General features: G+C 51.4%; 10 protein-coding genes across 10 annotated transcripts; 6 read left to right on the top strand and 4 right to left on the bottom strand.

Moving 5' to 3' along the window:
* The first annotated feature begins 1,006 nt into the window (after nt 1-1,006).
* QC764_707260 (uncharacterized protein) lies at nt 1,007-6,371 on the top strand. Its single transcript, XM_062950345.1, has 3 exons — nt 1,007-2,348; nt 2,404-2,499; nt 2,554-6,371. Exons 1-3 carry the CDS (start codon nt 1,674-1,676, stop codon nt 4,978-4,980), a joined length of 3,198 nt encoding a protein of 1,065 aa, XP_062796353.1. The 5' UTR covers nt 1,007-1,673; the 3' UTR covers nt 4,981-6,371.
* An 836-nt stretch (nt 6,372-7,207) lies between these two features.
* QC764_0102130 (uncharacterized protein) lies at nt 7,208-7,540 on the bottom strand (the record flags this gene model as incomplete). The annotated part of the gene is given in 2 exon segments (XM_062941087.1): nt 7,208-7,373; nt 7,386-7,540. The coding sequence occupies 2 exon segments, from the start codon at nt 7,538-7,540 to the stop codon at nt 7,208-7,210; spliced, it is 321 nt and encodes a 106-aa protein (XP_062796352.1).
* Nucleotides 7,541-7,782: 242 nt separating this feature from the next.
* Nucleotides 7,783-8,129, bottom strand: QC764_0102120 (uncharacterized protein; the record flags this gene model as incomplete). Its single annotated transcript, XM_062941086.1, has 2 exons — nt 7,783-7,917; nt 8,019-8,129. 2 exons carry the CDS (start codon nt 8,127-8,129, stop codon nt 7,783-7,785), a joined length of 246 nt encoding a protein of 81 aa, XP_062796351.1.
* Nucleotides 8,130-9,632: 1,503 nt separating this feature from the next.
* On the bottom strand, nt 9,633-11,319 carry QC764_707250 (uncharacterized protein). Its single transcript, XM_062950344.1, has 2 exons — nt 10,549-11,319; nt 9,633-10,493 (listed from the first exon to the last, which is right to left on the bottom strand). Exons 1-2 carry the CDS (start codon nt 11,084-11,086, stop codon nt 10,201-10,203), a joined length of 831 nt encoding a protein of 276 aa, XP_062796350.1. The 5' UTR covers nt 11,087-11,319; the 3' UTR covers nt 9,633-10,200.
* Nucleotides 11,320-12,696: 1,377 nt separating this feature from the next.
* QC764_0102100 (uncharacterized protein) lies at nt 12,697-13,673 on the top strand (the record flags this gene model as incomplete). The annotated part of the gene is made up of 2 exons (XM_062941085.1): nt 12,697-13,539; nt 13,593-13,673. The coding sequence occupies 2 exons, from the start codon at nt 12,697-12,699 to the stop codon at nt 13,671-13,673; spliced, it is 924 nt and encodes a 307-aa protein (XP_062796349.1).
* A 174-nt stretch (nt 13,674-13,847) lies between these two features.
* On the top strand, nt 13,848-16,100 carry QC764_0102090 (uncharacterized protein; the record flags this gene model as incomplete). Its single annotated transcript, XM_062941084.1, has 4 exons — nt 13,848-14,395; nt 14,455-15,022; nt 15,203-15,545; nt 15,601-16,100. 4 exons carry the CDS (start codon nt 13,848-13,850, stop codon nt 16,098-16,100), a joined length of 1,959 nt encoding a protein of 652 aa, XP_062796348.1.
* A 985-nt stretch (nt 16,101-17,085) lies between these two features.
* On the bottom strand, nt 17,086-18,827 carry QC764_707230 (uncharacterized protein; the record flags this gene model as incomplete). The annotated part of the gene is made up of 2 exons (XM_062950343.1): nt 18,351-18,827; nt 17,086-18,296 (listed from the first exon to the last, which is right to left on the bottom strand). The coding sequence occupies exons 1-2, from the start codon at nt 18,403-18,405 to the stop codon at nt 17,086-17,088; spliced, it is 1,266 nt and encodes a 421-aa protein (XP_062796347.1). The 5' UTR covers nt 18,406-18,827.
* On the top strand, nt 18,548-20,028 carry RPL43_2 (60S ribosomal protein L43; the record flags this gene model as incomplete). The annotated part of the gene is made up of 5 exons (XM_062950342.1): nt 18,548-19,162; nt 19,243-19,253; nt 19,663-19,730; nt 19,816-19,912; nt 19,965-20,028. The coding sequence occupies exons 1-5, from the start codon at nt 19,124-19,126 to the stop codon at nt 20,026-20,028; spliced, it is 279 nt and encodes a 92-aa protein (XP_062796346.1). The 5' UTR covers nt 18,548-19,123.
* Nucleotides 20,029-21,759: 1,731 nt separating this feature from the next.
* Nucleotides 21,760-24,540, top strand: QC764_707220 (uncharacterized protein; the record flags this gene model as incomplete). The annotated part of the gene is made up of 2 exons (XM_062950341.1): nt 21,760-22,081; nt 22,150-24,540. The coding sequence occupies 2 exons, from the start codon at nt 21,760-21,762 to the stop codon at nt 23,766-23,768; spliced, it is 1,941 nt and encodes a 646-aa protein (XP_062796345.1). The 3' UTR covers nt 23,769-24,540.
* Nucleotides 24,541-25,365: 825 nt separating this feature from the next.
* QC764_707210 (uncharacterized protein) lies at nt 25,366-27,118 on the top strand. Its single transcript, XM_062950340.1, has 3 exons — nt 25,366-25,675; nt 25,739-26,478; nt 26,543-27,118. Exons 1-3 carry the CDS (start codon nt 25,630-25,632, stop codon nt 26,837-26,839), a joined length of 1,083 nt encoding a protein of 360 aa, XP_062796344.1. The 5' UTR covers nt 25,366-25,629; the 3' UTR covers nt 26,840-27,118.
* Nucleotides 27,119-27,191: the final 73 nt, after the last annotated feature.

The following is a 27,191-nucleotide window of genomic DNA, read 5'->3' as shown; positions in this document are numbered from 1 at the left end:
GCTTGAAAAGTGGGTTTGCCCGTTTTGGGGCTCCGCAGAACCCCTTTGTCCATTTTGCCGGCCCTGGTTTGAGGAAATGCTGGCAACAGGACTTGAGATATGGAAGACATAGGTACGAAGTAGATCGTGAGTTTAATCGATGGCCGAAAGATATGCTTAATAAATCAGATTGGAATCTATTTGGAGATCCATATGTATCTGTAAGTGGTCGCCTTTCTCGCGAGTGACGGGAGCGCCCTTGAAGCAGCCGGATCCACTGGCCCGCGCTCTTCAACGGCGAACCCGGCAATGGGGATTTGGCCATTTCAAATTCAGCAAGCAGCCAATACTCACGGGGCACCCGGACGTCGGGGAACTCACAGGAAAGCGAGGTCCGAGACTGATATGTGCGTCAGAGGAGCCGACGCAGACCAGTTGATGTGCAGATGCCAGACAGGCTGCTGGGCCGCAATGTCATTGACAGCTCATTCAATCTCGGGATCAGGGCGGCCGCCAGTTCAAGGTGGTACAACTGTGTTTCTGGGCAATATTTCACCGCCTAGGTGCCTGAACCAATGGCATTATAGCATATGCCACATTCACACTCTGTAGAAACGCATAAACATCTTCGGGCGAGGGTGTTGCAGCTGTCAGAGCACTGACACCAACGTGGCCCGTTGCAGAATTTGATTTTTGCAGTCGAAGTCCTCCTCCCGTCCGCGCCACGATGCCGGGGGCTGATGACGAGACAGTCCCCAGATCTTATCGGAGCTAGCAGCTATCAGAAACCCCTCTGAATATTCACTACACACTTGTAGCCCCTAACATCGAGAGAGTTTGCAAAGACATACGACCAATTTTTGTAAGCTGTTGTGAACGGTTGCGACTAGTTCCTGATTGGGAAGTCAATGCGGCACTGTGATTGGCTGTTTCGTCGGTTAAGCCTCGGTGGAGCAACCCAAGGCTGGACTCCCATTTGGCTTGGCCTCCAGCGGACACAGTGCGGGCTCAGTGTGCTCTGGAAATGCAGCACAGGCCTGCTTCGTGGTCCACTGTCTATTATTCCCATCCTTTACAGGTGAAGGACAACACCAGCCACGACTTCACGGCCGCGTTCCTGGTTCCAGACGACCAGCACCAATTGCATCAGAATCTCTTGTCTCTCAGCTTTCTTCTGATTATATTTTCCCCTTCTCTTACCTGGTGTGTCACCACTGCGCCGCTGTCATTACTTGACCCTCGCTGGTACCCTACCCTGAGCCGCTGCTGCAAGCAGTTTGCACCAAGAGAGCGACCCTGCCAACCCTTTCTTCACTCACACCCGCCACAGCTGCTTGACCAAAAGCCACAAACCAACCAAACTGCCTACATCTGGTGACACACTGGATAACCTTCGTCCTGCCCTCTTATACTTGGATCGAGGGAATCATCATCTGGAGAAGTCTTTGATCTTTCGACATCGACAGGTTTTTTTTCGTCTTTTGCATCACGGCTGCTTGGCTTTTCCCCGGCCTCCCGGTTTTTACATCTACACGGAGCAAGCTTTGGTCTGTCATCGACCGACTTGCACCGCCGATTGACGACCTTTGCTATTGTTCATTTATATACGACTCATCCTCCCATATTCACCCAGCACCGGTGGTTAGAGCTCAGGTATTCACCTGCTATTGTTTACAGTTGCCGAATGGAGAGCAATGGACATTGAGCAGCACCGCTCACACCTGGCATCGCCCATTACAAATTCTCACCCAACTCTCTCTTTTCCCACACCTACTTCTTTTACCTCGACTCCCATACAACGGAAAGTCGTCATTCATGAGATGCCATCCAAATCCGTCAACAACATGAACGTGCAGCATAGCTTCTCCTCTGTTGCCGATGCCCTAGAGGCTGAAGACACCATGTCTGATATCATCCCACAGCAACCTTCGACTTCCACCCGCGCCGCCCCAACCAGTACCCGAGCTCGTGGAGGTCGCGGTCGTGGCGGCTCCCGCGGAGGCAGAGGTCGTGGTGGCAAGTCATCACAACCGAAAGCTCCCGCCGGTCGCGGTCGTCGTCAGAAACTTTATGAGGACAGCAGAGTACAAGCTGCCCACGAGAGAGCGCAGGAGCTGAAGCAGGCCTGGGGCGTGCTCTCCAAGTTAGTCAAGCCAGCAGCCCAAGAGATCGCCGACAGGTCGATCAATCAGCTTCTTGAAGACCCTGGTGTCGTTGAGAGAGTACCCGAATTCGACGTCGCTCAAAAGTTCCTGAAGCAGCGATACGAAGACACGCTCAGCCAGAATGATCGAATTCTCGAGATGAGCCGTCAGATGGCCCAGCGTGTTTATGAAGGCGAGGTCGAAGCAGCCAGAGCTTCATATGCCGTAAGTTTTCATCTTTACTTCCATACACACAGCATTCACTGACAGATATGTTTAGCGCCAGGTGGAAGAGATGCAGGAGGAGCGTCTCGGTGAGCTTCTTCAACAGCTCGACCGTCTCGAACACCAATACAACCTCAAACTTCCCGTCGATGTATGTTTCCTTTCTTGCGCTCACCTCTGTTCATATTTTTCTAACCATGACTAGTATCCTCCGCCACGTGACGAGAGCTACACCTACAAGTCCATCACAATGGCCGAGAGAGATGCCCAAGGAGTCTTTCATGAGGAACGCGATGGTGTTGAAGTCCCCTTCCCTGGTACTAAGCTTAGAGATCTTATGGTCAAGCCGCCCACCATGCCCCTGGAGTCTTTGAAAAGAAAAGCCGATGGCCAACCAGACGGTCAGCCAGCTTCGAAGCTCCTTCAAGCCGCCAAGGACGAGGATGCCATGCGTCAGTTGCCACGCCACACGGCTGGCCTTTTGGGTGCAGCTGAAGCGCTCGAAGATACTGTCGCCACCCCGCCAGATTCCGCCTCCAATGCTGCCACGCCGCTGCCCGAGCCTGCCGGAGACATTGCTGAGGTGCGCGGGCAGCGCCGAACTTCCGCTGAGCCCAACCCCGCCGACGGACCCGAACTGCCCCTTCCGCGCGGAGCTCTCGACCCGGATGAGTACGGCGTTCGCCTCATTGTACGCCGCAATAACAAGGCTGAGAACCCCAATAACCGCATCATGGTACCAAACCTTTTTGAGTGGGACGATCTCGATATTGGTTTCCGCGATTCGACCAACTCTGCTGAGAAGGGCGCCACCAAAGCTCGTCGCGGCAAATATTGGCAGAAGCCCAACTCCAACTACATGTTCATCGACCGTCGTGTGGGAATTTGGGATTCCACTGAGGCTGCTGGCGAGCTTCCTGAAGCCGAGGTGAAAAAACACAATCTTCACCCAAAGTACGGCATCTTTTTGCCCTCCTCCACCAATCTCCAAGAGTCGCCCAAACCTGTCGTCGACCCATGGAAACCGGTCGTGCTGGTTCCCCCAAATGGGGAGCTTATCCACGCGTCTCGGACCATCCCAGCTGCGAAAGCCGACCGAACCTTCAGCAAGCTCGAGGCAAAGCTGGAAGGGAAGAAAAAGTTCTCAGCCTTGCTCAGCCATATTTGTGAGCAAGAAGGAGTTGAGGGGGAGGAGATCACTCCGTCAGCGGAGGAGATTGAAGGGTTGCGGCGAGAGGAGCTGGCGGCGAGGGGCATGGACCCCAACATGGTGTACCAGCCCTCGCCGGCGCCACCCACTCCCGCGCCCGAGCCCGAGCCCGAGCCCACGCTGGAGCAGGCGGCTGGCTTTGGCCAGTTCGCCGATGACATGCTCCGTGCTGCGGCGGTTCTGGAGGACGACGAGGCGCGAGACCTCGCGCGCGAGCGTGAGGAAGAAGCTGCTCGGACGGTGAAGAGCGCCGCTTCCAAACCGTACGACGCGGTGCGGGACGCGCTCGGGTTCGACAGCTCCTCGGTCCCGGAGGATACCACTGGCCTGGATGTTCTCGCACACATTGCGATCCGAGAACATGAGGCAACGGCCCACATCGACCCTCGGATTTACAATCCGATGCAGGTCGATGGTCTGGCACGCGACCATCGCCAGTATGGTTCGCACGTTGACTACCAGCCCAGTGAGTATCCTCCGCCGCCCGAGGAGTACCATGGTCCACCGATGTCTGAGGGCTATCATGGGCTGAGTATGCCCGGTCACTATGCCAGTGAGCCGGCCAGAGGAGATTTTCTCCGTACGGCACTGAATCCCCAGTCGCCGGTATACCCTCCACCACCTGCCCCGCCACAAGACTACCCGGCTAGCCAACTTTCTGGCGGTAGGACACCGTTTGCACCCCAAGGGCAAGGTGTAGGCTTACCAGCCTTACGTCCTATGCGCAGCCTATTGAACGACAGTCCGCCCCCTCCTGAGCAGCATAGTCCAGTTCCTCAACACGGCAACATAGTGATGACGAACAGCGGCGCCTTTTACTCAGTCGGGCCTAGTCGTCCTTTTCATAACGGCTATTCCGTACCGGAGCCTCAGCACCATCTACAGCCTCTGATGCCCGCTCCTGGTCCTGGACCTCTCCAGGCACCACCCATGGCTGGCCCGCCTGGCACGCAGCAGCTCGCACCTCGCCCTCCTAGCCCCTCGACTGCATATCCAGTTTCGCCACCCTATCATACACCGATTGCACCAGCTCCGGCGCCGGGTGTTCATGCCCCTATTCTTCCCGCGGCTACTCAACCTCCCATGCAGTCATCTCACTCTCGACCTGGAAGCTCCTCTGCCTCGGCCCCTCCCCTTGCTTCCGCTGCCGGTTCAGCAGCGTCGTCTAAATACCGTAAGCTAGAACCTGCGCCGACGCCACCTCATCGTATGACCTACTCGGCCAACGGGCAAGAGCTGCGTACTGTACAGTTCGACTATCGTGAGGCTATCAAGGACTATTCTGCTGTAGAAGCTCCCCCTAGAAGTGGTCCAACACAGATTCGTGGATGGACTCACCAAAACATCCGCAAGGGCCCCAAGCCGAGCTCCTCCCGCGGCGATACCAACGCTAACCCGCCAAACGCTGACGAATCCGCCTAGAAGGCGCGATTTGAAGGTGAGACGAAGACGAACAAGCGCGTCAGCGAGATTGTCAACGAAGAGAGACCCTTCAAGAGAACTCGGAGAACACCCGCCGCGGAAGCCCATCTGGCTGATGTTCACGCCTCACAGTCGTCGAAGAGAGGTGTTCCTGCCGGTATGACAGGCGTTTTCTCCATCGACCAAGGGATACAACGTGGCGAAAGGGGCCCATCAAAGGTCAACACAGGGGTAGAGGATGCCGGCAAAGATGTGTCGGTCATGGAATCCAGCCTCCGTTCCACCCTGCCGCGCATCAAGCAGACTTTGGAGACCATTCCTGAGGAACCACGGCGTTCACCGAAGACCACAATTCGGCGGTCTAGCAAGACACCTTCTCCGGAGGAAGATAAGAAGCCGTCGTCAAAGATTATACTTCGGCAGCTAAGCAAGACCCCTTCCGAGGAAGAGGTAAAGGTCGGGCCCGTCAAGAAGAAAACGATCATCAAGCTCAAGTCGCCGGTCAAGAAGACTCCCTCTGCGGAGGTGAAGCCAGCAGAAGAGCCAGAGGCCGAGCCAATAAAGAAGAAGACGATGATTAAGCTTAAGGTGCCGGCCGAGAAGACTCCCTCCTCGGAGGATGGGTCGATACTTGAGCACCTGAGACCTTCTCTGCTTCTGCGGTCTCGTAGGGAGCCGTCTACTCCCCCAGGACAGGCCTCGCCTGTTGCTCCTACGTCGATGGAACCGGCCCACTCATATGGCTTGAGGAGCCGTCGCCCTCGGGTCATACAGTCCTGAGAGGCATAGATCACCCCACCAAATCATGGCGAAATGGAGAGATCTCCCAGTTTTTTGACGTTCAGTTGGCATTTTCCCACATATGGCCGTTATCTCACATAGAGAGAGGAGGATAGGATTCATGGATATGTTTGCTACATCATCACAGTGGCAACAGCATCCGGAGGAAGCGGTTTGATGATTTTTCAGCGCGGAATTTGATTTGGAGAAGTGAGAAGAAGGATTTTGGAGAGGAGGGTACCAAAAAGGAGGGAATATTTGGGGAGTTGGGTCATCACAAGCATGGCAAAAAGCATAGCATTGCATGGTCATGGCGTACATTCATGGTTATATCATGGATTGAATACATTTTTCAGCATCAAAAGCCGGTCTGGATGGACAGGATGGTCTGGTTTGAGGGGGGTTTTAAGGGGGGAAAGAGGTGTGCACTTGGAACGTTGATAAGGCACACAAAAGGTTGCATACAGAATATACATAATGATACCACTGGGAAGGAGGGAGGCAAGCGGAAAATATGTGGGATGGGCATAGGGATTGAGGATATATTGTACAAACAACTAGAAAGTGGTAGTCTGGTACCTAATTATGAGCGAGTTTATGCTCTATTTGTAAAGACTTTGTTCTCCCATTTGTGAAGATTTTATATCCTTGAATATTTGGGAAGTCTTTGTGCTCGATCTGTGAAGTTTTTATGTGTTATGCAGTGTGTGCCCTGGGGGGAAATGGCTGGTTGTTTAACAAGTCTCATTGCTAAATTTTGGGATTTTGTATGGTCAAACATATCCAGAAACATATCATCCCAACTCGATCCGAGCTTTGATCGGAGATGGCGTTTGTAAACGCTGCTGAATCTTGTGTTTTGACGTTCGTAAATGATACTTGGACGTTAGTGAACGCAGCTGGAATTTGAAAAAGTATATATTGTGCATTTTGTTATTAAGATTATGAGCAATATCCCAACTCGCTACATACACGAGAGCTTAAGTCTTGAAAAAGCGAATATTAAATCTTCACCAATAAAACCCAAAGTCTTCAGAATTTAAAAACAAGGTCTCCATAAATTAAACATAAAATCTCTATGAAAAGAGTATAGACTCTATACAAATAAAGGATGGCTTTGCCCCGTATAAATGGGAGAAATGGTCGTTTTTAACACTCTTTAGGCAGGTACATCCAAATGCTCCTCAAGTCCCACAATTTTTTTCATCACTCAGTTGCAAGATCATCTCAGGCTGAGGTAAATGGTATCAGACTACAGTGGATTGCATAATAACGATGAGTTTCTTCAGTACCTTGTTGAGAGATGCGTCCTTCTTATTGAACAGCACACCAACCGGAGGAAGGGATTGAGTTTCGACAAAGATTCCATCGCTATTCACCGCTCACTCGTGGCCACCCAACATTGCCTCACAAGTAGCGGGTTTATTAAGAATAGCAGACCATTGTTTCATCCACATCTCGAAGTGTGTTCCCAGTGGTTCGGTGGGAGTTCTTGCTGCAAGATTCTCCACTTTGTGAGCTCGGCCCAGTGGTCAAGAGCGTCGTTGTCATATTCTGAGTCTCTACGAAGATGCTGTTGCTCTAGCGCGGGTTTCCAGATGAGCAAGGGATAGCTAGATACATACTCGGGTAGGTCTTGCGACCTCATTGTTCCAATAGGGGCCCAGTTCCACAATGTTTGCCGTAACTCGTCGGCTTTGCGCTCGGATATGGCTTCTTGGTCGGTGTGGTATTCGATCATGGCGTCGCAGAGGGCGTTGAATTGGCTGGGGGTGAGCATTTTGACGTGATGCTATGTGTTTTGTTGACAGTGGTTGTTAGATAGTTGTTGGCCATGTTTTCAATAGGTCTGATACTAAATAGAGAGAGGTTTCTTTTGTGTAGGTACATTCCGGTGAAGTTGGGGATGGCTTCATGCAAGTAGCCGTCTTCGGGTTACTACCACCCACACCACATCTCCAATATATCCCACCTTGACACCACAACGGCATACGGATAAATAATTTTTTTAATTTCTTTTAATTATTTGGCTTCCCCCAGAAATAGCTGAGATGAGCTCCAATACCCTGGATCGAGATCACCCCATATGACACTCCACTTTATGCGTTCGCCCCAGTGGTAGAGGGCATTGCTCTCATATTCTCTGTCCCTGCAGTACTCTAGTTAGTGTGAGTTCCTGAAAGCGAAGGATGGATTTAACAACCTTCTGGGTATCGGCTCGAGATTGAGTTGTCTTCTGATAAGCCGTTCAATCTCACCGGATCCTCTCGATTCTCTTCAGCCTTGCGCTCTGACTCGGCTTGTTGGTCAGTGTGGTTCTCGATCATGGCATCGCAGAGTGAAATGAAGTGGGTGGCGGTGGGAATCATGATGTTTGTGTGTCTTATGCTGTTGGAATGGATGGTTTGATCTCATCTTCTGTTATGTTTGACAATTGCAGGCAATCGTGGGGGATGTGGGAGGTCTGCCAAAGGTAACAAAGCCCCTTTGTGAAAGGTGTGAAAGGTAGGGGTGTTCCTTCAGAATAGTCAACTTACCCCACTGTTCACTCTTTCGTGAGTTATATGCACTTGACATAATCACATAACTGCCCCCAGCCAACCATCTACCTCTTGTTCATCCTCCTCACCTTCATCCATTTCCAAGCTTCATGTCCGTGATAAACGTACTCTTCCCAACACTCTTTGGTACCTATAGTGGTATTAACTCTCTCATTGCAAGTGACGAAATGAAAAACATTCCGCAGTATAGGGGGAGGGCGCTTCCACCGTCCTTTATCCATTTTTGACGGGCCGGGGCTACCCGAGCAGCGTGGTACTCGATCATGGCATCGCAGAAGGCGTTGGCTTGACAGATGGTGGGCATTGTGAGCTTCTGCTGTGGCTGAAGGCTTTGCTGTGTGTCGATCAGACTTTGGCGTAGGTGATCTGATCGGTGGTACCAACCAACGTTCGAAGGTTGGTGTCTTCCCTGAGTGATAGCCGCTTTTTTCTATGTGAAATAATGGCGCCGAATCGAAACATTTGGCCGAGGGACGTTGTTCCAGTGGATTTCTGATCAAATACAGAACATGAAAGCGAAACTGTGCTTGTCCACTTCGCCGTGGGTTCTAGATTGGGCCGGTAATCTTTGGGGCTTGCAACGGCTAGCTCTCTATCGTATTCGACCACGGCGCCACAGATTGCGTTGAATGGCTGGCGGTAGACATCGTGCTGCAACGGACCTAATGGTTGTCCGGGTTTGTGTTTGTGGGGAAAGAAGGTCAAACTTTTTGATCACTGCCTATCTCTACGCCACATATTTCGGCACGAGGACCTCACGAGATTCGTTTTGATATCGTTTGCAACCTAAAATGGGCTGCCCTAGATAGCATGATATGGACAGGAAAATAGAGACTGCGACAAGAGTCAAGGACTTACAAGGTAATCAATAAGTTTTGGAGGATACCTAGGCAGTACGTTTTGAAGATCCCAACCTGGAAGATGGTTGGCACACCTTTGGAGACAGTGGATAGATTTTAAATATATATTGATAGGCCTTCACAGATGGTCGAGAGATCCTGGAAGATGATTGAGAGGCGTGGTGACTATCTTTTAGAGAGCCGATATTTCGTCGCAGGCTCTGTTTTCCTGTGCGGTGTAGATGGTGACGACGTGTTTGGTCTTTTTGGCCTTGGATAATGACTTGAAATACCTCGACCACCACAAGTCAACTTCTACGCCCATCGCCTCTCGCTGTTGAAGCGTTCCTTGACTGGCCATCCAGCTCGCAACTTCACAAAAATGATACCACCATTGCTTTTGCCATTTGTCTGCCCTGCAATAGCCAACTTAGCATGCATTCCTCGAAACAAAAAGAAATAGGTAGTCGGGCCAACCTATCAAGATAGCGCCCCCTGTCATCACCTTGGTCACTGCGCAAATCTCTGATAATGCGTGTGGCGTGCTTGTGTTTCCACATCGAAGCTGCCCTCTCCCACCTTCTATGATAACTGAGCCTGGTAGGGAAGAAGCTTTTACATGTATGTAGCCACAAAGCAGGCTCGTGTTGCCGATAGAGGGGCGTCAATGTCGTAAAAGGCCAGCTCTCATCAGCAAGCCACACTAAATCTGTGGTAACCGTATCTCCCAGACATTTCACATGGACACCGGCAACAACCCAAAAGAGCAAACAAGAACAATGTAAAATGTCTTAACCATGATCCGCTGGTATCTGTCTGACCTGTTAAACGCCGTCCAAACTCCACCTGACGCCTGCTCTCTCGAAAAGAAGAAAGGCACAAAGCAAACCCCAGATCCGCTAACCCATTCCCTTCCATCCCGTTTTATGTGTAGTGCGCATGAGTGACAGAAACTCAAGAAAAGTAGTCGCAGGCTTATCTCGCTGCTTTTGACTGAAGAAGACAGGTCAAGGAGAAAGAGATGAGAAGACACTAGAGAGCTAATTGGCGCCATTCTCCTGTTTCTTCTCATCCCACTTCTGGTCCTCATCAGTCTTCATGTCAACATCCTCGTTGCCACCAGCCAGAACCCGAGTCTTGGAGGCGTGGTTCTCTTGGCCGGCAGTAGGAGTCTGAGCGACAACCTCCCCGTCCTCGTTAACAAACTCAAAGTTGTATCTGCTGAGCAAGTGGGGGATGGCAGAAAGTTGGGGTCCGTAGCGCTGGGTGTTGTCGTAGAGCTCGAATAGGGGCACGGCGAGGAGTTTCATGTTCTTGGGAACGGAGAGGACTTCTGATGGGAAAACATTAGCATAGTTGAAAGATAAAAACTGGAAGAGGGGACTTACTGGTCTCAGGAAGCTGGATCAAGTAGAGCTTCTTGCACTCCTTGGGCCGTGTGATATGGGCAGGGACGAAAGGGTACATGAAGGTCTCGGTGTTGGGGCGCCACCACTGCGCAAGGCAATCGCCAATTTCCCAGTCGGCGGCCTTGTTTCCTTCGCCCAGGCTGCCGACTGGTGCAAGGCGCTCATCGAGACGGCGCTTGAATCCCTCAATCTCGTCATCTTCGGGATGGAGGTAGTCGCCAGGCAGCTTGAAGAAGGCATTGGCAATCTGGAGCATTAGAATGTGTGGGTGGTTGTGCTCGTGGCACACCAGGATGCCTTCGCAAGTCCGGCGCATTCCATGTTTCTCGTAGTGGTCGTTCAGGCGCTCGAGTCGGGCGATCACACTGGGGTCCTCCTCAGGCTGGGTCTCCTTGACACCGAACGTGTAGTTTGAAAGAGGGTAGAGACGGATAGTGGGTGGCTGATTGGCATTGAAAGAATTGGGGATAGTGGGGGGTCGCTCGCTTTGGAGTGCATTGGGCGTGATTGTAGACATCTTGACTTGGTGTTTGCTCGGGGTCGCTGGAAACCTAGCGGGTAGCTGAAGCAAGATGTGCTACGCAGGAGGAGAAATGGTGCTGAGAGAAGAATTCTGAAGCTAAATATTCTACAAGAGTGTTCTGATAGAATAACTGGACAGTGCTATTGTACTTCTCCGAGATGATGTCGTCGGTGGTGTCTGAGGGCGGGTCTGCTTAGTCATCTATGTTTGTTGCTAGTGGTGGACCTTCGTGACAGTTCGCTGGGAAACTGGAGCTTCCGCCTTGGCCATGTCGGCAGAATCACTACACTTTAAAGGCGGTCAGCGCTCTCAAGACCAGGGATTCGGTCTTGGCAAAACCAGCTGGGCCGCACCCAATTTCCAACGTTTCATGTAAACGCAGTTTGGGTGGTTGGGAATAGCCTCACAAAACTGTTCATCGCTATTAAAGGGTGCCATGCCATAAATAACATCTGCTCTTATATCATTAACTCGGATTGACAATGCAAGGAACGTTGAACACCTACAGATATCGCTCCGAGTACTTTCCTGGTCTTCACTCAATTCCAGCTAACCAGACTGCGTAGACAGGCGTTGCCATTATGCCCTAGAATTGTCTATAAGCAGTCATGGCTGAGCAGTGTCATCATCTCATTCTGCTTTGACACATGATACTTGCTTGTGTCTGCTATGTGGCCCCCTTTGTGTAAGGACTCTCTCTCTTTGGACAAGTGCACTAGCGTATAAACTACCTACTATTACCGAGTACTCTAGGTACAGCTTCCAAACTGAGATTGTCTCTATTACTTCAACGTGCTATGTCAGCCATGTTGCGGTACTGGTTGACTAGTTGTGTTTCCTGAATGAGACTTGGTGCATCCTACCTTACTTAGGTATTATTGACAGTACTCGCCGTCCTAATTGGGTTTGTTGATACTAATACTGCGCTAAGACGGTTTTTTTGTTTGAAATTACTCTTTTTGTTCCCTGAGATCCTGAACAGCCAATGCCATCTGGCCTTGATATATTTCTCCAATCTCACCTAGTCGTCTGAGATGCCTTTAGTCGTGGAAACTGACCTGCATGAAACCCCAAGGCCTCAGCTCAGAGTTTATGCCTGATCGAAATATCCAAGATGTCTCTTTCTATTCGTCATCCGAGCTACCAGTTGCTCCTTCCCTTGATATCTCTTATCTCACAATGCTTATCTCGGAATTTTCGTGCGATCTTTTTCCCAGCTTCGAACTCTCCCAGCCAAACCACCCACTTTGCTTATCTTTTTATTTCTTCCGCTCAGAGATCTGCCTCAAATCTCTTCTCTCAACCAAATTTTCTCCCGTCGGGCGGCTCTCTTCTCTCCCCTCTTACAACCGCTGACTTCTGGGCTCACTCTTCACGAGGATCACCTCAACAGCTTCATATCATTTCTCAGTTTCTCGAATTTTGCTTTGTGGTCGAGTCGGAACATCTTCCGGAGTCGAACGACTCTATATGGTGACATCGTGGTCGGTACCGAGATTCTTTAACATAAAAATCGGCTTGCTGGCTCATTTTCGCGAATGCTGTTTGCTAACACCGCCTCTAGATCTCAACACATCACCAAACAACTAGCTGAGTCTGTCTTCATGGAATCGCCCCCTAGCAAGGAGGGCAAGCCTCCCACAACATACATATCAGAAGACACCTATTTCAAATCCCTTCACACTCTCGGCAAAGAAGAAGACTTTTCGAAGCTCGATGAGGGGTTCCAATGTACCATCCAATTGCTTGAGAATGCCGAAGCAGTTGTTCAAAGGCTCAAGGACCTGTCCGAGGTCGGCAACTGGCTCAAAGATATTGACCGCCTCAACCAAAAAGCTAGTCCACAGCGTGTGGTGATTGGAGTGGTCGGAAGCACCGGAGCCGGCAAAAGCAGCGTGATCAATGCCGTGCTAGATGAGGAGGATCTTCTCCCGACAAACTGCATGAGGGCTTGTACCGCAGCGATTACGGAGGTTTCGTACAACACTTCAGATGATCCCAATGAGAAGTATCGAGCAGAGGTGGAGTTCATCACCGCCAACGAGTGGGCGAAAGAGCTCGATATTCTTCTTGATGACATTCATAACGGCCAAGCGACGTTTGGGCCTGCGTTGTTTGGTACCGAGAGCGAAGCTGGCATTGCCTATCACAAACTCAGAGCGGTTTATCCAGCGCTCAAGGGAGATGATATCAAGAAGGGAAAATTCAACGTGGATACCTTGGTCAAAGACGACTCGATCAAACACTTGTTCGGATCCGTGAAGACTGTCGCCGGCCCGTCCTCCAACGGGTTTGTCAAGCTTCTTCGAACCTTTGTCTACTCCAAGGAGAAAGGTCGAGGACGGCCCAAGGAAGCAACATCAGTCGAGTTTTGGCCTTTGATCAAGGTTGTTCGCGTCTTTATCAGGTCTGAGACTCTGAAAAGTGGACTGGTTCTCGTGGACTTGGTAAGCTTTTTCTTACGCTCGATCCCGATGGTGATGCTCTGACAGTCAAACAGCCAGGTATACAGAATTGCAAACAGGTATATCCAACGCTGTTCAGGCCTCTGGGTGGTTACCCCGATCACTCGAGCGGTTGATGATCTAGCGGCGAGACAGCTTCTCGGCAAGGCGTTCAAAAGACAGCTCCGGTTTGACGGGGCTTACTCTGCAGTCACCGTCATCTGTTCCAAAACGGATGACATCTCCGAGACTGAACTCCTAAATCACTTCCAGACCATGCTGAAACGCATCGCTACGATAAAAAACTCAAAATGATGCACGCCGAAGTCTTGGAATGCAGTGGGGATCTCGTGTCTAAGCAGCAACAGCTAGCGCAGGTCAGGGAAGATATTAAGCTCCTCAACAATCAGAGTCTGCGCTTGAAGCTTACTCTACTTGAAAATCCCTCCAATGACATGATCGTTCTCGAGCTACCACAAGCTTCGCCAAAGCGACCTGCGAGACCAGCTGCGGATGAGGCACGCAAGCACTTTCGAAAGCAGCAGCAGGATGAAAGCCCCGAGGCGAGTGATCTCAGTGACGACGCTGAGCCATCATTTGTGGAGGGTGAGCCTAGACAGGAGAAGATTTCTCGAGATGAGGCGTCTCAAAGACTGCAAAGCCTTAGTGAGCAGATGGCTAATTCGGGAATGAAAGAGTTGTCTATTAAGAACGCCGAGAACGATTTGGAGAATAAGGTAAAGAGCATGAACGAGGTCATCGATCTACTAAAGAAGCAGAGGAGAAGCGCGTCCATTCGCTTCCGCAATGATTTCTCGAAGCCTGAACTTCAGAGACAGTTTGGGGAAGGTGTTCTAGAGTAAGTCGTCATGGCACTGATTACATTCCCTGCTGCATAAGCTAACAAAACTCCCACAGGCTGGATGAAGAAGATGCCGCATACGACGATGATTATGATCCCAGCAAGGTCCAGCAAGACAAGTACTACAAGATCGGCAAAAAGCTCCCCGTCTTTTGTGTGTCAAGCAATTCCTACCATAAACTGATGGGAAGACTTCAAGAAGACGAATCAATCCATGGATTTACCACGACTGACGACACCCAGGTTCCTATGCTCAAGGAACACGCTCTCAACATTGTCGCCCAAATAGAGTGTGAAAATTACCGCCAAGTCTTGCGTGATTTTGCTCGTTTTCTAACTGGTTTGCATTTGCGAGTTCTCGTTGCTGCAAAGCCTTACACGCTAGTTGAAGACATACGAGAGGTTGAGAAAGCCATTCTCCAAGATCGTCTCAATGAACTCCAGCAAAGATTTGACTCGATGATTGAGGAAGCTTTCAACAATCTCGACCAGGCGGTGCACTCCAACATCTTTTGCAAGTTGCCTAACGCTCGTGATACGGCATCAAAGAGTGCGACCACCGCCATCGAGAGATGGTTTTCGCGCCCGAGAAATGGTGGCTTGCTGTATGGCACATTCCGCGCGGTGTGTGTCAGAGAGTAAGTCAAACACACAAAAATCCAACGTTTATGATGATGTATCTAACAACCAAACTAGAGGCGTATGGAAGAGCAGACGAGGTCCAATTGACTTAAATCAGGATAAGATTACTCTCAACATAATACAAGACATGATACATGAAAAAATAACTAACGAGCAGCAGAGCTTGTCGACCCTCTGATGAGTTTTATCTCTCCCGAGTGGGAGAAGGTATTCCCCGACCTCGTGACCAAACATCTCGTGACCAAGCATCTCGTGCCCCTTGCCGACGGCATGATCATGGAGCTACGTGCCTTCAGCAATCTCACAGCCGAGCGTGAGGTCCTCAACGAGCTGCCGGTGTTTTTTGCGGTGAGGCACCAGATGACTCTCCTAGAGGGAATCCTCCAGGACGTGCCGAAACTGAGCAAGCGCCTCAACGATACACAAAAGTCTGCCAGTCGCATGATCGTCTCGACCATCACGGAGAATATGATACGAGCATACCAAGCTTGCAAAGAGAAGAAAGGTATGCCTCCCTGCTCGGGTGCTTTGGCTTGGAGCTAGCATTAATCTTTAAGTAGGAACGGGCTGCTTTGGACGGATGAAAGAGCTGATGACCACACATGTTGAGACGAGACGGGACCCGATGTTCAGAGCCGCAACTAAGAAAGTCGAGAAGCCTTTGCTCGAGGGCTTGCGCGACTGCAGGGAGAGGGTTATCGGAAAGGGCGGAGGGGTCGTTACGAAGACCGGCAGAGAATTCAAGCGAGTGCTCTATGTGGAGCACAGAATCAAAGTCTCGGAGACTTCGAAGCGAGCCCTCGAAAACCTTCTGGCCACTGCCGATCGAAGATTCAATGAGATCCTGCATGGCTCACCATTGACACCAGGCACTGAGGTTCGGGAGATGGACCGCTCGGCTGAGAATGACGATGGGTTTGATCCAGCTCAGGACGAGCACCTGAGAGCTCCACCTGCCGATGGAGATGCTGATTCTTCTGACGAACATGATGATGCAAAGGTCGAGGATCAAGAGATGCACGATCGTCCAGTGAAGAACGAGGAGCATGATGAGGAGTGATGCAGCCTCGAAATGCATATAAAACTGCAGCAAGAGAGATGATCTGGGGGTGGATTTCGAGCGGTGATTTTTAATGCCAGATATTGTATCTAGATACTTTTGCTTCTCATTTATCATTACGAGATCTTACATCTCTATAACACACGCAGGCCGAGTATGCCATTCATTCGGCAAGCATAGCTAGCGTAAACGAATCAATTTATAAGGGTTTCTAAATCCCCTCCTATTTTCTGCCCGCGTGACATCTTTACCTTGATACGTTTCTTGTTCAACAACAGATTAGTTTTCGTTTCTTTAATCGGTACATCTCATCATCACAAACTATATAATCAAGTGTCTCCAAGAGAACTTAACTTCTAACCCATCCATTAGACCTGCCAAAAGTCTCGCAGCATTAGCATGGGAGATCCAAAGTCACATAGCTACCAGATATTACAGGGACACATCCACCAAACATTTCAAGGAAAAGCATGGCCTAGACAGTTTCAAGGTGTCAAATAATGATAGTGAAAAAACAGACCACAGAAAGATGGCAGCCGGCAGTCAAGCACAATCAATACCTAACATCTCTATCCTAATGGCATTTGTCTATATTCCAAGACCTCGGGATGTCTTCATCTGCCTGCCAAATGATTACAGGACATGTACCTGCATCGACGAGGTGACATGCCACCTACATAATACCTAAGACGAGCAAATCACAAACATAGTCCACCTCAGTATAAACCTCGATGAAATACCAAACAAGACGCAGACCCATCACATCACAGGTTTCCCAAGTCTTGCAACCACCAGCAGCCCAGACGACAGCAGTGAGGTGCTTGTATAGGTAGGTACGCAGTTCATGGACATGGGCTGGAGTTTAACACCTTGAGAATTATGCCCAAATCGAGCCCAGATATGTACGTGGAACATTTCCGTCCCTACGAAATAAACTCCAACTCCTCTCCTATCTATTTACACCCCATTACAACCACGACCCCCTTTAATCCTCCAAAACCCTTGTCTCAACTCTAAACCCTTCCTTCTGCAAATTCTCGACAAAACCCCCCCCCAACAACGCAGGCGTGTAAACCCCGCCCTCCAACCCCAACCCCTCCCCTCCCTCCTCCAAAATCGTCCTCGCCGCCTCCGCCAAGAACATCCCTGTCAAATAATACGTACTCCCCCTAAACCACGCCTTCCCCACCGCCTTCTTCTTCCCGAAATCCCCATCCGGCGTGGCAACACCCCTATACTCAATCTCGTCCTTGCTCGCCACATCCTCTTCCGGACCCTCCCCTGGCTGGGTCACCCTACCCGCAAGGAACCTCCTCAGGGGTCCGGTGACAATGATAAGACCAAAGAGCATGAGGCCAAAGTGGATAGCTATGCCGGTGAGCCAATTCCGTGGTTTCATGTATTCGCGGAAGCTGAACTTAGGGCCGTATGATTGAGATTGGCGAGAGGGGAGGGTGGACAGCAGGCCCCAGGTGCGGTGGATAAGGGCGGTGTCGGTTCCGTTGGCTATGCTGGAGGTGAGGAGGCCTAAATGGGGAATGGTGATGAGGCCGGTGACGCGGGTCAGGAGGCCTGGTTGAGGGGTGCGGGTTGGGTTGGGGACTGGAGACAGGGCGTATGGTTTGTAAGAAGCTATTAATGTAGGGAGGGGAAAGTGATCTGAGATTGTGAGAGCCGTGGCTAAAGTCCCGCCTGAAGGGGCAGATTTGAGGCTGTGGATGGACACAGTCACATCGGCGGTTTTGGCGTTGAGCTCCTCTTTCAGGGTGTTTGCCAGGGCGAAGGTGAGGAGATCAGGAGGGGCGGACTCGATGCCGATTTGAGGGATCATGATGGCCCCGGTGGATTTGGCCGTGTCTTCGTATTTCTTGATCATGGCGGCGACGTAGGGGACTTCGCCGGTGACGTCGAGGTAGTGAGTGCCATTTTGGGCGCAGGCTTTGAAGGCGTGCTCGCCGTGGGCGGAGTAGGGACCGACGGTGGTGATGAGAATGAAGGTCTTCTTGGCGAGGGAGGAGAGGTCGGTGTCATTGAGGGAACAGGTTTCGATGGAAGGGGGTGCGCGGTCTGGGTTGAGCTTTTTGAGCTCTTCGGTGAGGAGCTCAAGTTTGGCTTGGGAGCGGCCGGCGATGGCCCATTTAAGGGTGCTGGGGAGGTGAGTGGTGATGTACTTTGCGGTGAGTTTGCCGGTGTAGCCTGGGTGAGTGTTAGTTTGTGATCATGAGTGAGATATTGCTGGTGATAGCTTACCTGTGGCTCCAAAGACGACGAGGTCGTATTGGCGGCTGTGGTTTTTGAACGTCATCTTGTTGAGTTGGCACCTCCTTCAAGTTCTTTTTTAAATAACGACACGAGCAAGTTCCTTGAAAGATAGGATGAGGGGTGGAATTGAGGGTTGACTATCTCTATCAAAGGATATGCCCAAGTACTTGGGCTACTGGGTAGGAGGGGAGCTTGAGCATAGACCCGCTTTGCGTCAACCATTCATCAAGGACATCATTGCTATGATCCCTGTCTTACAGCTGAAAGTGCCATCCTGATGTTATCGGAGACATATGGTGAGCCAGAATAGGCAATCAACGCCGTCGATATCTCTCTGGTACTTGGAACTGAACGGTGTATGACAATGCTTTTGGGCAAAGGACCGGCTTCCGGTTTTCTCCCTGATTGCTCCTTGTGTTGCCAAAGATCAAAGATCGAAACGGCAGCTCCAGGTGAACAAACCCCCAGCAGGCAAATGACGCATTGGCCAACGGCCGAAATCTTGGCAGCGGGAGTCTGCAAAAGGCTCCATAATAATTGGGGTTGGCGTGCCCCGCCCCGCACATGGCATGATCTCCCAGCTGGTGGTAGAAAAAAACGGCAAAATGGTTTCGCCTAGATTCCGAGTTTTCCTCTGCGCGGCCCCCTGGCACACACCAAAAATTGACCTGCACATTTATCAAAATCGTCTTGCCCGCCGAACGCCCAGCGACTCGTACTTGGAGATCACGACCCAGATCCCAACCCAATAATCAGTCAAAATGTCCAAGCGCACGAAGAAGGTCGGCATTTCCGGCAAGGTAAGTAATATCGCTGTCCCTCTGATTCTGTGGTTGCTGTTGCGGTCGCGAGAACAAAGTCGCTAATGGGGCAAAAATAGTACGGTACAAGGTTAGTCGCCCATACTCTTCCGCTTTGAACCCTTCTCTTTGCCCTTTTCGACGACGACGACACCGAGTTCTAGGAAAGCGAATTTCCCAACATTTCCCAGCATCCTAGTTCAGAAACCCCGCCAAAGACTCGCCAACGGAATGATGGAACTGGCGATGGCAACTTTTCAACGGCAGATGATGGTCCTGAGGTTGGAGTTTTGCCTGGGAATCTATTGCCTGGCTTGAGGGGTTTATCTGCTTTGGAAGCCAGAACTCGATTCGATGAACAACAACTTGAATTCTTTGAGACTCGCAACGCGACCGGCGGCCAGCACCCTATACGACCCGACCCCTCGACGAAGCTTCCACTCGACTTTTGGAACTTGGTTATCAGCAAGAAGGTGAATTTGATGCTGACTGTCTCCCAGATACGGTGCTTCGCTCCGTAAGCTCGTCAAGAAGCAGGAAGTGTCCCAGCACGCCAGATACACCTGCAGTATGTCCCCTCTTTGATAGTGAAGGGCCATTGATCCCATGGCTTCCTTGAACAAGGTCGCATGGATTGCTGACCTATTGTGTAGCTTTCTGCGGTAAGGACAGCGTTCGCCGCTCCTCCGTCGGTATCTGGAACTGCAAGTCCTGCAAGAAGGTCATGGCTGGTGGTGCTTACGTCGTTGCGTATGTCGTCCTCGGAAAACTCACAAACAGGAAACCGGCTGACCGAAGATAGTACTCCCGCTGCTGCCGCTATGCGGTCGACTCTCCGCAGACTTCGCGAGATCACTGAAGTTTAAGTGCGTTGATGGGCATGGTTTGGCTTCTGGGTTTGGTGTCATGGAAAAGGACAACGGAGGCTCTGCAGTACACAATTTCAGCCGTTGGGTACGGCGGGTCGATCAATGAGAATTCTTTGAGCAACGGCGAGTCCACGGTCTCGTTCACGATTGTCACTTAAATGATGTATGGAAGGGAAGCGCATCATCACGTCGCTCCCTCACTCAACACGACCATAGTCGGGAGCAAACTTCTCGATCGCAAGCTTCTATAGCGCGCAGATGTCAAATGTCACGATTCGCCATGGCACCTTGTTTTTGTTCCTTTCGATGTTCGACGTTCGATGCTTCGCAGTCTCGCTACTTTGTATCCCGAGTTACCGCTTCTGCATTCCCGTCGCCGAGCTCAGGCCAAGTCTTTGACAATGAAACCGCAGTTCCCCGCCTTTGGGACGATGGTTTGGGGATTTGGGGGCTAGGGGTGATTGTCAGCTGCGCCGGTCCACGTCATATGACGGAAGACTCATCGAGGGTTGACCCTCGATAAGTGAAGTGTGAATACATGGCTCTTGGGATATGAGCTTACAGTTACAGCAGGATGACTAACTTGAGCGCCCCACGTTTGTGAACCTGTTGGTACAAGATGAGGTTACACTAACGTGGCATGATGGGCACGCTGGGGTGCCTCTCAGGCTACTCCGTAGGAAGCAAATAATTCGGAGGCAGCAGCGTTCACACAGGTTTCAGCGAAGCGTGCGAACCTGGTTCGGAAGAGGAGGGCGGAGCAGACATCCTCAGCGTCGGCTTGGCACGCGGCAGCTGTCTCAAACGTTCCGTCACTTCTCTTCTGGGAGAAGTGAGGGAGTATTCTGGTGCAAAAGGCAACAATTGGAAAGGGGGATACCACATCCGCTAAGTTGGGACCCCGTTCAAATCAATTGCTGCAATTTGATGATTCTAATCTCTATTCTATGAGAGTTTCGAATAAGGCCTTCGTTTGCAACAATAGGCTGCCCAGTGCCCACTTGCTTTCATCATCGCTATCAGCCCACAGGCCCGGGCATATGGTGCTTCGTGGGGTCCCGGAGTGACCAAAGCTTCGAAATCGCCAGATATCCAGTGGCTGGTAGGGAAAGGTTAAGCCCTATCGCAGCCCCAAGACGATCTAGGTCTTATTCATCAAGGTACTTGCTTCCTTTTCAGAAAGGAGCACAGTCAGCTCGCTCGACAGCTCAACAACGTGACTGGAAAGTGTACCGAAAGTGTACCAGTGTCACCCTGAGCTGTGGACGGCATCCTCACTTGATTGGCCCGTGCCTCTCGGCTTCGCTGCGCTAACACGGGCGCCGCCAAAAAGGCACCTCGCTGGCCCGCAGCCTTTCTTTCTTCCCTTTCCTCACTTTCCACTCTTCAGAGCACCCCTCTTTGAATCCCAGCAGTCCACTCAGAGCACCGCCTCCAACCTTCCAGCACCCACACTACCACCACCTACCACCACATTCACTGCACCCGTCGCCACCACAACCAGCACCACTTACACGAGGCAATCAAGCTGTACTCAACCCGACACGACGACTGTGGAATTTCACCCAGTTGATAGTCTCACGTCACTCTCCACTTCTTCATCTTCCTCAATCCTCCTTTTTTTTGACGATTTTTACCCGTTGCTGAGGAGATCATTTACATGACTCCCCAGCGCCACTTGAGCTTTGGGGAATTTGATTTCGGCTCACTACGCCATCCACCAACGCCATGGCTGACCAGTGCATCGTCTGTCTTGAGAACCTAGAGGTCGAAAGCAACCCAGATGCAACAACGCCCGCCCAACAACGCCTCTCCAAGGAGCTCGAGGCCGAGCATGCACGTCTTGCTGTCACCGATCCAGATGCTCTTGCTGAACTTAACAGCAAGCAAGATCTCCCGCTCGAGGGCCGGGAGCACCATGTTGCACAGATTCCCATCTGTGGGCACATGCTACACGATGTCTGTCTGAGAGAATGGAGCGAAAAGGCAAACAGCTGCCCCATCTGCCGCCAGACCTTCCATGTCGTCACGGTCTATGACAGAATCGGAGGTAAGTTTGCCACACCTTTCCTGAGCATGAAAGAAGTGCATTGTTTACTGATGCATCCCCTTCACTAGGCCAGTACTTGTCCACCCGTCGAGTCGAGGACAAGAAGCAGGTACCCGAGTTCGATCCACAGGCGTGGGCAGACGAGAATCCAGAAGAAGAAGTGGTGGTCAGCAACCCCTGCCCTGTGTGCAACTCGGCAGACCACGAAGAGGTCCTTTTACTTTGCGACGGATGCGATGCATGCTATCACACGCACTGCATCGGCCTTGACCGAATCCCAGCTGGCCCCTGGTTTTGTATGGAATGTGTTCACTCACTTGGTCCCGAGCTCATCCAGCCTGCTGCCGCCGGGAATGGCCTCCAAGAGAACAGCGCACGTCCTCTGTATTACTTCCCTCGCACCCAGGCCAGCATGCGGCGCGCTAGGCAGCGGGCTCGCTCCGATGAATGGCAGGGTGCTTGGGGCCGCATCACTGGCCGGATCTGGGACGCCCTTGAGCTGGACTTGGACTACCAGGACGATGACGATCAGGTCGTCTTTGAGGGCCTGCGCCGGTCACAGCAACTACGAGAAAGAGAAAGGCAGGAACACGAACGCTGGCAGCAACGCCTAAACATTGCGAGTCGCTTGGGGGCAAGAGATGTTTTCGTTAATAATATGCCGATTCTCGCTCGCCCAGCTCCGCCGCCACCACCCCCACAAGAGTCGCGCGAGGAGACATTGGCCTGGGGTGCGTTGGAAAAGGCCAGGGAGACCACCGAGAGCAGGAAGAGAAAGTCGCGCTCAGGCACGGCCGAGCCCCATGAGGAACAGCACCCAGAGCCCGAAAGGAAGCTGAAGCGACCAAGAACAAGGCGAATGCCGACAACCCAAAATGGTGAATCGTCTACTGCCGCAAGAGCTGAAGCAGAGCCTTCAAACCGGCCCGAGCAGTCAAATGGCACTTCATCAGCCAACCCCGGGGCCGCCTCGCGAACAACGACCGATATTCCCCCTTCGTTTCTATCCTCGCTTTTGAAGGAGGTCGAGATGAGTACCCCTTCCGACGAAGAAACCCTCCGACATATCTATGGACCCATACCGGGTGCGAATGATGTCTCGTCACCTGCTCGCTCGCCTTCTCCTCTCAGCCAAGGATGCATTACCCCTCCCCCTGTGCGCTCTAGTTCCCCGCACATGACGCTCAGCTCACACATCACCCCTATCTACCCACCAGCGAACTTCTCACCAACGCGGGCGTCATCATCGAACTCCAGTTCCATCAAACCTTCCCGAGCCACATCGCCACACAAGCACGCACATCGCGACAACCGATCATCGCCCGAGAATAGCGACTCGGAACCTCGCGGGCGCCAGCATCCACGGCCGTTGGAGCTTAGGCAGCCCCAGCCTCGGCGCAATCGTCCGGCTGTGCTGCCAAGGTCCGAAAACGTGTCGCCGACACGCCCCACCTTGCCTCTTGAGCTCAAACAAAATATCAACAGCATCGTCAAGGCAGCCCTCCGCCCTCACTGGCGTGATCGACAGCTCACGGCGGAGCAATACGAGAAGATCAACCGTGACATATCGCGTTTGATTTACGAAGAAGTTAAGGATCCTTCGGCCGTCACTGAAGATACAAAACAGAGCTGGGAGAAGACAGCTTCCCAAGAGGTGGCGCGAGCAGTCGCCTCGCTCAAGGCTTGAGATTTTGATCAGTGGGCAGGCATCATCACTCGTTTCACCTTTTCATATATGGGCCACGGCACGGTACGGCGCATGACGACTAAAATTATTATCACAGATTCGACCACGACGATAACGACTGCTGGTTTGCAGTGATTCTCATGACAAACGGCGTTTCATCCATGGGCATGGAGCATATCGGAAGGAGCGATTTGGGCATAAACGTATGGGCAGACTAGGATACCCAACGGCTGAGCATTTATCTGGTTGGGGCGAGAGGGAGATAAATAGGTGTTTATCAGAAGAGGAAGGAATATCGGTATCCTTTATCATTCTAGCTCATTTCTTTTTGTTTTTCCGTTTCTTTCGCTTGGTCTGTTGCTGTTTTCTATCAGGGAGTTGAATGGCGTTTGTTGAGGGAGCTGGAATCGCAAGGTTGCATGGGGTATTGTAACTGGCTTTTTCGTGCTTAGCATAGCCTGGCGGATGGGAGTTGACGACTTTTGATAGGGTCTGGAAATGTATATATCTGTTACACTAGGGATCAAGGCTTGCTGTTATATGTATGAATATTACATAGACCGATGGGGATCATATGTGAGGCGGGTGAATGAGAATTGAATGTGTTGAGGGGTTGAGGCTGAGAGTGTTGTTGGTTGGGGATGGTGTGCAATGATATGTGGGTTAGTGTAAATCTGTAATTATTGTGATAATGTTGTGATACTATCTAATTGTGAATGTATATGTGAGTAGATGACAGCTTCACTTTGCTTGAGACCGTCGACGTGAAATCATGAGATTGATTGTCTTCATCGACGACTTTAGATTTGCAACGCATATACGATTTCAAGTGAGTTGCAGCTAGCGGCACAATGAACATGACAAGCCGGCGACGAGCCAGCTATTGACGAAGTAACGGTACAAACTCAGTGTTATGATAGTCGCTTCAAGTTCCTCTACAGGCGGGCAATCTTGTGTTGCGAAGAGTCAAAGACAATTGTGAACCTTGACACAGTGGGACGTCCAGATCTCAGCAGAGATCTGATAGCTCCATGGCGCTCACAGTTCAGGGTGCTTATGACAAGGCACCACTGGGCTTGTTATGTTGCAAGTTTCGATGTGCCATCCAAGAGTTGCAATGAAACTGGCAATATGAGTGTGTGCGTGTGGGTAGGCGCGTTCTCAGGTCGAGCTCTGGAAAAGGTCACCTCATCCTTCAACATCAAACCAAAATCAACCGATAACCGAGACTGGCGTATGTAGTCAATCCGGACGATGGCACTTGTTTCCGAATACCTACAGTCACAGCAATGGCATTTACGTGCGACTCACGACACTGGGCAGACTCAACGACAAAAATCACACAAAAGCAAATCACAAATATCACACAAAGAAATGTCAGCAGCGACTATCTAACGAGGCCCAGTAGAACATATTAACAGGCTCCGCTAGCGAAAAAAGGCTGCTGGGCTACGAACCCTTCTTTGGGCACAGATTAATGATCATGACGATTTTGGGAGAGATAAAATGCCCTGATGATAAGGATTAAGTGCCGTGAGGAAGAAGAAGAAGGGGAAAAGAAGTTTCAAAAAATTTGGCAGCCGGGAAAGTAGTTTTAAGTACCCCCTGGTGGGGTAGACAACGCTAGGTGGTAACTGGAAGGCGGTGAGCGGGAAGCTTGGACCCTTCCCCTGCAAAAAGTTGATGGGAAAGTGTGGTTCGCGGCTTTGGGACGAACCTGGCTGGTGAAAGGAGAGGAATTGAAGAGTGAGTGAGGTGAGAGCAGGATAAGCAGTTTGATCCCCCCACACTTGAAATCCGACACAAGGGGACAGCAAAGGCAGCACCCGACTTGCTGAGGAGCAATTGAACAAATAAAAACATGATGTCGGCGGCGCCAGGTAGAGGAGCGGCTGCTCTTCTGAGGGGTAGGTTTTGTTCTTGGTATACTCTCTTGCTATACATCCAGAACTGACGATATTTCTCACAAGGTTCACAAAGAGTCTGCCTCAAATGCGCACGATCCTCCCCCACTGCCGCTCCCCTCCTCAGATCAACAACCGCCACCACCACCCTCCTCCCTAGACGTACCTTCGCAGCCGAAGCAACCGCCCCCTCCTCCCCAATACCAGAACAACCCACCACCACAACCACCCAACCACCACCCACCCCTGGCCCAGGCCCCTCCCCCTACCGCATCAAATCCGCCCTCATCCTCACCCGCCCCCCCCTCCTAACCCGCCTCCCCACCCCCTTCGAATCCTCCTTCTACCTCTACCAAAAACGCCTCAACGAGCGCCTCGTCGCCCCCTTCCGCAAAGACTACTACTTCAAGCAAGACACCGCCCACGACCTCGAATGGCGCATCAAGCTCAAGGAGCGTCACGGCGTGCCGGCCAAGGACATCGGGCGGTACAACCCCCGCGGCCGCATGGCCTGGAACGACGAGGTTCTCGTCGGTAGCACCGCCTCTTCCCCGGAGACGCTGACAGAAGTCCTGCTCAAAGACGCAGAGGTCAGAGTCAGTGAAGATGGTGAACTGATCGCCCCGGAAGAAATCGTGCCGGTGGAGAAACCTATGCCGAGGAGGACGGAGGCGGATGAGAAGGGGGATAAGACTAGGTTGGATAGGAAGCTGGACGAGACGCTTTATCTTGTTGTGAAGAAGGGGAGGGAGGGGAAGTGGGGGTTTCCGATGGGGCAGGTTGAGACTGATGAGGCATTGCATCATGTTTGTTTTTTCCCCTCCTTACATCAAAACTGGTGAGGATGTGTGTTGCTGACCAAGGAAATAGACTGCCAAGAGAGCGCTTGCGGAGGCGGCCGGGGTGAACATGAACACTTGGGTCGTCGGCCGTGTGCCCGTGGCTCACCAGGTGATTGAGCCCGAGATCGAACCCGAGACCAAGAAGCTCGTCAAGAGGGGGGATAAGATTTTTTATCTCAAGGGGAGGATCATGGCTGGACAGGCGGATCTGACGGGGAATACCCAGGGGCTGACCGAGTTTAGGTGGTTGACGCAGAGGGAGATGGAGAAGGTGCTGCCAAGGAGTGTGTGGGAGAGTGTCAAGGGGATGGTGGAGTTGAGGTAGAAAGTTGCCCATCTCATGAGATGGAGGGTATTGTATGTATGTGTATGATTTAGTTTTGGTTGGACGAAAGCGGAAGGCATCAAAAAACTAAAGCAAAACATTCGGGGAAATAGGGGGAATGTTTTGTGACTGGTCTATCTGGGTGGGAATGTACAATAATCTGTGAAAGAGACTTGTAGAACATGTATAAAGGGGCTTTTGTCTCTGTTGCGAGATGGTAACAAAACGGGGGGGCTGATCATAAGAAAAGAGATAAATGATAGTGACCCGGCTTGAAAAAAACATTCCTATGGCCCTTACAGATAACGTCAAACATAAACGCCGGCATAAGTCTGGACATGGACATTGTACA

The sequence above is a fragment of the Podospora pseudoanserina genome (assembly GCF_035222485.1).
Source record: "Podospora pseudoanserina strain CBS 124.78 chromosome 7 map unlocalized CBS124.78p_7, whole genome shotgun sequence".
Lineage (NCBI taxonomy): Eukaryota > Fungi > Ascomycota > Sordariomycetes > Sordariales > Podosporaceae > Podospora > Podospora pseudoanserina.
This window is presented reverse-complemented; position numbering and strand designations above follow the sequence as displayed.

Coding starts and splice junctions, on each gene's coding strand:
- QC764_707260 (XM_062950345.1), top strand. CDS start 1,674: ATGGACATTGAGCAGCACCGCTCACACCTGGCATCGCCCATTACAAAT. Junction 2,349..2,403: donor CAGCCAGAGCTTCATATGCC/GTAAGTTTTCAT, acceptor AGATATGTTTAG/CGCCAGGTGGAAGAGATGCA. Junction 2,500..2,553: donor ACCTCAAACTTCCCGTCGAT/GTATGTTTCCTT, acceptor AACCATGACTAG/TATCCTCCGCCACGTGACGA.
- QC764_707250 (XM_062950344.1), bottom strand. CDS start 11,086: ATGTCTACAATCACGCCCAATGCACTCCAAAGCGAGCGACCCCCCACT. Junction 10,494..10,548: donor GATCCAGCTTCCTGAGACCA/GTAAGTCCCCTC, acceptor TTTTCCCATCAG/AAGTCCTCTCCGTTCCCAAG.
- QC764_707210 (XM_062950340.1), top strand. CDS start 25,630: ATGATGTCGGCGGCGCCAGGTAGAGGAGCGGCTGCTCTTCTGAGGG. Junction 25,676..25,738: donor AGCGGCTGCTCTTCTGAGGG/GTAGGTTTTGTT, acceptor ATTTCTCACAAG/GTTCACAAAGAGTCTGCCTC. Junction 26,479..26,542: donor CTGATGAGGCATTGCATCAT/GTTTGTTTTTTC, acceptor CCAAGGAAATAG/ACTGCCAAGAGAGCGCTTGC.